The following is a 10,664-nucleotide window of genomic DNA, read 5'->3' on the forward strand; positions in this document are numbered from 1 at the left end:
GGAAAGAGAATGAGTGGAAACCACTGAAGGGTTAGCAGCTCACGATTCTAAAAATGATCAGGTCATAAATGTACAAGCCCAGTAAAACCATCTGCACACTTTTCCCAGTCAGTCATTGAAAGACTGACCTTGACGCTCTATGCCAAAGACATCTACGAGGTAGCTAACTGCTGTACTGTTCCCAGGTATGTACTAGTCTATTCATAATACCAAAACCTGGCTGCCTTTTCCATGACAAAATGTCTTAAGTTTGTATTTAGTTTCCCAATTCATATTTAACTATAAGGAATGAATGCTGTATCATGAAAACTAGATCTTTCGTAATAGGACTACTCTCAGTTCTGGACATTAAGAATAAAACAGCTAATACTGATTTTAGTGGGTATGTTGTGACTTAATTAACTGTTCATAACCTCGGTTTTAACTGTTCATAACCTCGGTTTTATGGATTTATAATGTTGGACTGTATCTTATTTTATACAATTTTTGTGTTTTATTGTGCTCTTCTCTGTCTGTGGTTTGTAATGGCCTATGGCTAAATACAATAAAATCTTCTCTCTCTCTCTTGAATAAAACAGCCTGTTGTGTAAGTGACATAGCAAGTTTCCCATCACAGCACAAACAAGAATTCAAAGAGTATTTAATTTGTGAAAGAGTATTTAACATGTGATTTTTAATTTTAAAAAATCTAGATACCAACTGTGTTCCACATAAGGCACGAAGCAGCAACCTAACCTGAGTGTTACTAGTGCAACTATTTAGGAAGAACTGCAGTTTGCAAAAGCTGGTAAAACACCCTTTTAAGTTTGGAGCCACTTGGGCAAAGTAAGAACTGGCTTCAACAGGATCCCCACTAAAATATAAGATCCATATAGGAACCCACCATGTTTCTATCAAAACGACAGGATGTGCACTGCATTTATTAATGCATTAAATTGCCTTCTATAATTATATTAGAGTTTATTTGACTTGTAGTCATTATCTATCTCTGTGAACCAAGTTGATTAAAATGGGACACACAATATACTCAAGTTAGCTACTCACCCCTCCCTCCCTCCATGCCTCAACCATCTCCTAGAACAGTGGGCAGCCAGCTGTGATGGATAGGTGGCTGTCCTGCCCTTCTTCAAGTCATGTGCCAATCCCTTGTCACTGAGTTTTCAATGCGCAGAGCCACAGCCACATCCCATCAGGAGGGAAAGAATGTCTGAATGCTGAGTGGAGAGGGAAAACTGGATTGTTCAGGGGAGAAAGAGACTAACTACTGAAGGGATCAATAGACTAGAAGTCTGACTCAGATAGGTCAGACTGGTTATTTGATGAAGGTTGCTGAGAAAAATTTTCATATGTGTGCGCGCGTGTGAGTGTGTGTGTGCTTGGAAGTCATGGCGACCTCTGGTGGGTATTGGGAGCCTGGAGGATATTCAGAGAGGTGGCCGAATAAAGCCTGCACCTGCCTCCCGATTGCTGGTATTCCAAGGAGGTCTCCCATCCAAGTACTTGCCAGAGTCGACCTTGATTTGCTTCCGAGATCTGACGGGATAGGGCTTGCCTGGCCTATCCAGGCCAGGGCGAGAAAAACTGGTCTTCATCCAGAGTGAGTCTATCTTCTGAAGGAAGTAGACTGGAGATACCTGGATTGCTGTGACTCCAGGGTCTGGCTGATTTGAACGATTTCTAAAGTTGGGGTTGCTGTACATTGGCAGACTGATACATTGTCAATCTGGGTTGAAAGTGCATTCATCCTCTGAAGGGAGCTGGATTAGCTTGTATTCCCCCTCCCCCCATAACACTAACACTCTGAAGTAGAAAAGGTTTGCCTCAGCAGAAATCTGTAAAGCTGCACTGTTGCTGTAGCCTCTAAACATCAGGAACTGTTAAACATAGGTGTTAAACCATGCTAAAGAAGTAAATAAACAATTCTGTTTATTTCTTCTGTAATCCTGCCTCCCATGCCTCAGTCACATTTACAAATAATTCAGCTATCTTCACAATAATGAATTCAGATTAATCTAGCTACTGAAATAAAGACTGGGTCATGTTAGTTTAAACCAAACAATTTCGGTCGTGAGTAACCCCAAAGAGATGAACTGTATATGTAGGCTATAACCACAACTCAATTCACTGGTACATTTCTGAGTCAATAGGGATAAAATCAGGCTGCACGTGCATGATTTTCAGGCAGTCATTTTATTAGTGGCAGTCCCATCTGATCTACCAGTTCAGATGCAGAGTGACTTTGGAGTAAGTTCCAGTCTCTGTTTCCATCAGTCATCGATCCCTCTAACCTCACAAAGTTATGGTAAGATTGAAAGGGGGGGGGGGGAATCTAACATACATGCTGTGAACAAAAACTGTCCCAACCAGTATGCATTTCAAACCAATGCAAAAATTTCATCTTGCACAGTGTACCATTCTCTAGGGATTACTGAAGTAAACTATCCTGCAAACTCAGGTTTCACAGAAGGATACAATGGATTAGGAATTCCAAGTATTAATCTAAAACACATTTAGAAGCTTTGCAGATACTGCAGTAGCTCAAAAACAAAAAGAAGGCTTTCTAATTGAACAGGAAAAACACTTTACCATAAAACTGGAAATATGGCATGCAATGCAGTTGAATGTAATCGGTTTATTCTTTAAATGGAAGTGTGTCATTTTAATAGTAAGGCTCATTAAAATCTGACAAGTTTACTTTTTATGCTATTCATAGCTGAAAAAGTTGCCTGGCAAATTTTTCACTGTATTAAAGATCCATTTGCCACCCAAGTTTTTGAATCACAATTTGAACATGTCTACAAATCAAAGTTAAATTAAGCACACATGTTTTTCAAATGGAAAACTATTAACCAGCATCGCCAAATTATGGCAGCTGACTGTCCGACGAGTTACCTGCAAATCAAAACCAAGTAGCCCCCTGAAAAACGACAGTTTTAAACAGGTGTGTGGCTTTTACTGAACTGCCGTTCAGACCAAAAGCACTGCCATACACTACAGACCAGAGAGACCAGGTGGATCACTAGGAGAATATTCTTACCTTGTTACAGTGAAACCCCACACAGTTACATCCTTCTCATTCCATTGACTTCCACAGACCAAGATGGGTGCAACCTGCCTTCCTGTGGCACCTGATAAGCTTGCGGCCGCCACTGCTGCTCCTTACCCTCCTCCACCCTCTCCTCATTCAGAGATAGGCAGGCAAAAGTCAGGCAGTAATGGCTGCCTGCCACCACTGTTGCCAATGGCTCCTGCGGCAGAGCAGTAACAAAGGCAGAGGAGCAAGTGAGCAGCAGCTGCCTGCTCCTCTTTGGTAACGGCGGCTGCTCCTATTGCTTGGTGGCTTGCTAATGGCTTGCTCGTCCAGCTGCCCCAAGAAGGGGAGGCGTTTCTGCCACTGCCAAAGGCAGTGGAGCAGAGCGGCACATTCAAAGGTTGGGGCCCAATCCTGTTTGCCCTCTGGGGAAACTGGGCCTCCTCTGAGAAGCAGAGGCAAGCTGCAGCTGCCAAGAAAGGAAGTGCTCTCCTTGCACTCTTCCTCCTCAGTTGAATGAAGGGGGGGAGGACAGCTTGACCTCATGCACACTAGAGGAGGGGCACCAATCATGCAGTTGCCCTCCAACAAAAAGCCAGGGGGCAGCACGTGCTCCTCAAGGACTGCCTGACACTGGATGCCAGCCCTTGCAATTCGAATTGTTTTTATTTAACAAAAAACTGAAAAAAAGTTCAGACGTATTTTAAAAAGAACTGTAAAAGAACCCAGTATTTACCTTTAGGGGGGAAATAGGATTTGCTTTCTGCTTTGTGAGGCCAGTCAACCACCAGAGGTCCAAATCGTCTGAAGCTAGCAGTAATTTCATCTGGGGAAAAATTGCATGATGACTGCATTAGGCTGGCATGTCTTTTTTTTTACTGCTTTTCAAAGTTAGCTGTAAACATTTTAAAAATGTTTTCTTGAAGTACATAAAATCAATTTAAAGGAACACTGGAAAAAGGGGAAGCTAGTAATTAACATCTACTTTTTAAAGTGTTAAAACCAAAATTGTTATGGATTCACAGAACTGATTTTCTTCTTGCAAATGACAAATTGAATTGGCTGTGGACAACATAGAGGATGTCTTTTGGTCTGTTTTTAAAAAAAATCATACATGAATAATTTAGTAATTTTTATCTGTCTTTTTTCCAACATCAGTCATGTTTCGAAAACTAAATATTCATACACAAACACATAGAACTCAAAATCTTGTATATGAATTTGAGAATCCAGAGTAAAGAACAGCCTAATGAAAGTTAGCATCTACCTAAAATAGTTTTTGGAATCCAAGGTCAAATATCAAATGTGGAAGCTGGACAGTCTATAACTTGACCAAGTATTAATTCGTACCATAAAGTTTATTTTACAGAAATGGGGCCTTGAAAAAAATTCAACTATGGCAGTTAAATTAAAAGAAGCTAAGCTATATTAAATTTTACCAAAACTTGTGGTCTCGCTGTCCCAGCTTGGAAGGTGCTCTTAGGTGTCAATGTTCTGTAGTAAGAGTTATTGTTATTTTATCATTCATTTAGTAATTACTGTAATGATTTGTGGCTTCCCATTACCAGGAGTTAAAACCTTGCTGGGTGACCAATAAATTCAAGTGAATTGAATGCTGATAAGTTTAGCTGTGGATTTAGCAATCAAACATTGAGCACATTCTATAAGTTAGATTAACAGCAATTTCTATTGTTGTTTTCAGACAATTTTCATTTTGGTTCTTCTTATTTGTGTTCAACAAAATGAACAATTGTTGCTGAGACACAGCAGCCTCCTGGGCACCTTAATGGCTCAGAAGTGGGCCCACTGCATCAAACTGTCCACCCCATCCCCCAAGTGGGGTATGAGAAAACGGTCTGAGTGTTGGGAATTGTATTCTGTTCTCATACAACACATATTGCAATATCATGTTAATGCTGTTGTTTTTCCTGTTCTCATGGGATCTTTGGGAGAAAATTATAACAAATGGTTTTCAAATTTAGCTGAAAAGCAACTCACCTTCATCAATGTCTGGTGGAAGACCACCAACAAACACTTTTCGAGAGAAGCGTTCTATTCGTTCTCCATTTTGATGAGCAGAATAGCATGTAGGTGAATTCAACACACCAACTTGATCAGTATGACCATCATCCAGCAACCCATCATCTATTGGGAAGAGTGAAGAACGACCTTAAAACAGAGAGAGAGAGAGAGAGAGGAAGAGGAGAGTTTTACAAATTGCTGTAGTACATAAGAATGGGTTCAGTTCAGTCCTCAATTCAAATCTCACCTGAACTCACTAGGTAGCCTGAGGCAAGCCATCATCGCAGTCTCAGCCTACCCATCTGTAATATGAGGACAGTAATTCTGACCTACCACACAGAACTGTTGTAAGGATTACTGATATTATATATGCGAAACACCCTGAACATCTAAATACCTGGCAAATGTTAATACTTCAACACAAATAAAAAGCAATATGGAGAAAGAAATTAGGCATAGTGAAAAATGGCCAGTTCATTAATTTTAATGCAATATATTTCAAAACTATGGTACTGGAGGGTCACTAAATGATACAACTGTAGTTTAATACATGCATGCTGTTTTGCAAAAGGAAAATATATACTGAGGAAGCAGACACAATACAAATCATATTTAATACTGGTTCTATAGACTAAAGAAAGTTTTTTAAAAATGATACATAGTAAAATGCCCTAAAAGGTTAATGCATAAGTAGATTCATGTCAGGGGGCTGTGGTGGCTCAAGTGGTTAAGACACTGAACTGCAGACTGGAAGGTCGGTAGTTCAGCAGTTCGAGACTCGAGTGCTGCGTGGCGGAGTGAGCTCCCGTCTCTGGCCCCAGCTCCTGCCAACCTAGCAGTTCAAAAGCAAGAAATTGCAAGTAGATAAATAGGTACCACTTCGGTGGGAAGGTAACAGTGTTCCGTGCGCCTCGGCATCTAGTCATGCCAGCCACATGACCACGAAAATGTTTTTGGACAGCGCTGGCTCTTCGGCTTGGAAACAGAGATGAGCACCGCATCCCTACAGTCGGATCTGACTGGCTTTCGAGCAAGGGAAACCTTTACCTTTACCTAGATTCATGCCATTTCCTCTGTCATCTCTCTGCCTATAAACCATGAGAAATTCACAGACCTGTCTGAATCCTCCCCAAAGTTCTATGGATGTAGAGAATAAGAAAAGAACAAGAAGGCACAGATGTCTAGGAGACTGGTTCAGAGTTAACTGAGACGGAAATGTTTTACAGTTGATCTTGCTACCCTGGCAAGGTGTTCTTGATGAAAAACCAATTTTAGCTCAGTGAAAGGTACAAAGGCACCCAATAAGTGTTTTTGAAGCTAAGCAGGACTGGTCAGCGACTGAATAAGACACTGCCTGAGAGTCCCATGTACACTATGGGCCACGGCCTTTCCGAAGGGGAGAATGCATGCAAACATATAAGAATGCATGTAAAAGTATTAAGGAGCTTTTAGAAACACAATTTAACATAATGCTTTATAAATATTTAAACAGCAAAGGCAAAATGAAAGACTTGATGAACTTCAGTCATTATTGAGCCATGTTGTCAGGAGGCCCCTTCCAAAACTATGCAGGCTACCTCCTTATGCAGTGGTAGCAGAAAAAAATACACTACTGCACTAATGGGGGGACCCCCCCCAAAGATTTAGAGTAAAGGAATGGAGAAATTCGAATACACCACAATGGAGAACCTCAGCAAAGCTAAGATAGATCAACATGGACACCATCTCCATAGAAAAGGGGAAATAATTCATCTAATAAGTTGCTGGCTTCCAAACCCAAAGGCCCAGTTTCCACATCAACACTGTAGGCAAGAAAGGACGCTGTTGTTGTTCAGTCGCACAGTCGAGTCCGACTCTTCGCGACCCCATGGACAATCTCCCGCCAGGCTCTCCTGTCTTCCGCCGTCCTCCGAAGTTGACTCAATTTCATGTTCGTTGCATCGATGACACTGTCTAACCATCTCATCCTTTGCCGTCCCCGTCTTCTTTGACCTTCAATCTTTCCCAGCATCAGGGTCTTTTCAAGTGAGTACTCCCTTCTAATTTGGTGGCCAAAGTATTTGAGCTTCAGTTTCATTATCTGGCCTTCCAGGGAACAGTCAGGGTTGATTTCTTTGAGGACTGACTGATTTGTTCTTCTTGCAGTCCAAGGGACTCTCAAGAGTCTTCTCCAGCACCATAGTTCAAAAGAATCTATTCTTCGGCGCTCGGCCTTCCTTATAGTCCAACTCTCACAGCCATACATGACTACTGGGAATACCATTGCTTTGACCATGCGGACTTTTGTTGGCAGGGTGATGTCTCTACTTTTTATCATGCTGTTTAGGTTCGCCATCGCTTTCCTCCCAAGGAGCAGGCGTCTTTTAATTTCATGGCTGCAGTCACAGTCTGCGGTGATCTGGGATCCCAGGAACGTGAAGTCTGTCACTACTTCCACGACTTCCCCTTCTATTTGCCAAGGAGTGATGGGGCCGGATGCCATGATCTTAGTTTTTTTGATGTTGAGCTTCAAGCCCACTTTTGCGCTCTCCTCTTTTACTCTGAGCAAGAGGCTCTTTAGATCCTCTTCACTTTCAGCCATTAGAGTGGTATCATCTGCATATCTGAGGTTGTTGATCTTTTCCCCAGCAATCTTAATTCCCGCTTGTGATTCATCCAGGCCAGCATTTCGCATGATGTACTCTGCATATATATTAAATAAGCAAGGCGACAATATACATCCTTGTCGTACTCCTTTTCCTATGCTGAACCAATCAGTTGTTCCATATCCGGTTCTAACTGTCGCTTCTTGGCCCTTATACAGGTTTCTCAAGAGACATGTGAGGTGGTCTGGTACTCCCATCTCTTTAAGGACCTGCCATAGTTTGTTGTGATCCACACAGTCAAAAGCTTTAGCATAGTCAATGAAGCAGAAGTAGATATTTTTCTGGTACTCTCTTGCTTTCTCCATAATCCAGCGAATGTTGGCAATTTGATCTCTAGTTCCTCTACCTCTTCGAAACCCAGCTTGTACTTCTGGTAGTTCTCTATCCACGTACTGTTGAAGCCTAGCTTGTAGGATCTTGAGCATGACCTTGCTAGCGTGTGATATGAGTGCAATTGTGCGATAGTTTGAACATTCCTTGGCATTGCCCTTCTTTGGGATTGGAATGTATACTGATCTTTTCCAATCCTGTGGCCACTGTTGCGTTTTCCAAATTTGCTGGCAAATGGAGTGCAGCACTTTAACAGCATCATCTTCTAAGACTTTGAATAGCTCAGCTGGAATACCATCACCTCCACTAGCTTTGTTGTTAGCAATGCTTTCTAAGGCCCATTTAACTTCACATTCCAGGATGTCTGGCTCGAGGTCAGTGATTATACCGTCGTGGTTGTCAAGGACATCGAGGTCTTTCTTGTATAGTTCTTCTGTGTATTCTTGCCATCTTTTCCTAATCTCTTCTGCTTCTGTTAGGTCCCTACCGTTTTTGTCCTTTATCATGGCCAGCTTTGCATGGAACGCTCCCTTGATTTCTCCAACTTTCTTGAAGAGATCTCTAGTCCTTCCCATTCTATTGTTTTCTTCTATTACTTTGCACTGTTCATTCAGGAAGGCCTCCTTATCTCTCCTTGCTGTTCTCTGGAAATCTGCGTTCAGTTGGGTAAATCTTTCCTTTTCGCCTTTGCCTTTCGCTTTCCTTCTTTCCTCTGCTATTTGTAAAGCCTCATCAGAAAGCCACTTTGCTTTCTTACATTTCTTTTTCTTTGGGATGGTGGTGATTGCTGCCTCCTGTACGATGTCACGAACCTCTGTCCATAGTTCTTCAGGCACTCTATCTATCAAATCCAGACCCTTGAATCTATTCTTCACCTCTACTGTATATTCATCAGGGATGCGATCTAGGTCAAACCTGAATGGCCTCGTGGTTTTCCCAATTTTCTTCAGTTTAAGTCTGAATTTTGCAATGAGTAGCTCATGATCTGAACCACAGTCAGCTCCAGGTCTTGTTTTTACTGACTGGATAGAGCTTCTCCATCTTTGACTGCAAATTATATAGTCAATCTGATTTCGGTGTTGCCCATCTGGTGATGTCCATGTGTAGAGTCGCCTCTTAGGTTGTTGGAAAAGGGTGTTCGCTATGACCAGTGTGTTCTCTTGACAAAACTCTGTTAACCTTTGCCCTGCTTCATTTTGCTTTCCAAGGCCAAACTTGTCTGTTATTCCAGTTACCTTTTGACTTCCTACTTTAGCATTCCAGTCCCCTATGATGATGAGGACATCATTTTTTGGTGTTAGTTCTAGGAGGTGTTGTAGGTCTTCATAGAACCGGTCCACTTCAGCCTCTTCTGCATCAGTGGTTGGGGCATAGACTTGGATTACTGTGATGTTGAATGGTTTGCCTTGGAATCGGACAGAAATCATTCTGTCATTTTTGAGATTGTATCCCAGTACTGCCTTTTGCACTCTCTTGTTGACTATAAAGGCCACACCATTTTTTCTACGAGATTCCTGGCCACAGTAGTAGATATAATGGTCTTCTGAGTTAAATTCGCCCATTCCTGTCCACTTTAGTTCACTGATTCCTAGGATATCGATGTTCAGTCTTGCCATCTCATTTTTGACCACGTCAAGCTTACCTTGATTCATAGATCTTACATTCCAGGTTCCTATGTAGTATTGTTCTTTGCAGCATTGGACTTTCCTTTCACCATCAGACACATCCACAACTGAGCGTCCTTTCGGCTTTGGCCCAGCCGCTTCACTCTTTCTGGGGTTACTTGTACTTGTCCTCTGCTCTTCCTCAGTAGCATATTGGACACCTTCCGACCTGAGGGGCTCATCTTCCGGCGTCATATCTTTTAGCCTTTTGATACTGTCCATGGGGTTTTCTTGGCAAAAATACTGGAGTGGGTTGCCATTTCCTTCTCCAGGTGGATCACGCTTGGTCTGAGTTCTCTGCTGTGGCCTGTCCGTCTTGGGTGGCCCTTCACGGCATAGCCCACAGCTTCATTGAACTGCGCAAGCCCCCTCGCCACGACAAGGCTGTAGGTTACCAGCAACTTAAACTGGACCCAGAAATAGGCAGCCAGTGAAGGGACCTCAGGTATGTCCCTAGACCCAGAAAAAGTAGGCACTGAAAAGACTTTAAGGTATTTCCTATCCTCTTTTAGGCTTTAAGATTTTTTTGTTTTGAACAATGCTAGCATTACCAACCTCAAGTTGGAGCTTAGAGGTCTTCTGGAATTATGACTGATCTCTGGGCTTCATAGGTCAGTTCCCCTGGAGAAAATGGCTGTTTTTGAGGGTGGACCATATGGCATTATGTCATGCTGAGCTCCATCTCCTCCTCAAACCCACCCCTCCAAAGGCACCACCCCCAAATCTCCAAGAATTACCCAATCCAGTGCTGACAACCCTAGCAATGACAGACACCTTCACCCAAAAAGGACCAAATGCTGTGTTGCTTTATATTTAATATTGAGATCCAGCATCATGTAGTAGTTAGGGTGTCAGACCACAGTCTAGGAGTTCTAGATGCGAATCCCACTCCATCACAGAACCAGGTAATGTAAGCTGCCTTGAGCTCTTTGGTTTTGGGAGACGGAGAAAATGTAAGAGGTATTTCTGAGC

The 10,664-nt window shown here is 42.3% G+C and overlaps 1 protein-coding gene across 1 annotated transcript in view; it reads right to left on the bottom strand.

Moving 5' to 3' along the window:
• The window catches only part of LOC107121563 (cytoplasmic polyadenylation element-binding protein 2-like), an 81,061-nt gene that overhangs the window by 16,505 nt on the left and 53,892 nt on the right, over positions 1-10,664 (bottom strand). The window contains exons 7-8 of the mRNA XM_015424492.1: positions 5,030-5,200; positions 3,768-3,857 (exon numbers count right to left, since the gene is read on the bottom strand). Of these exons, the coding sequence (XP_015279978.1) occupies positions 3,768-3,857; positions 5,030-5,200 (261 nt within the window). The remainder of the gene's footprint in view (positions 1-3,767; positions 3,858-5,029; positions 5,201-10,664) is intronic.

Source organism: Gekko japonicus, unplaced genomic scaffold (assembly GCF_001447785.1).
Source record: "Gekko japonicus isolate JY-2015 unplaced genomic scaffold, Gekko_japonicus_V1.1 scaffold2622, whole genome shotgun sequence".
In the NCBI taxonomy this organism is placed as follows: Eukaryota; Metazoa; Chordata; class Lepidosauria; order Squamata; family Gekkonidae; genus Gekko; species Gekko japonicus.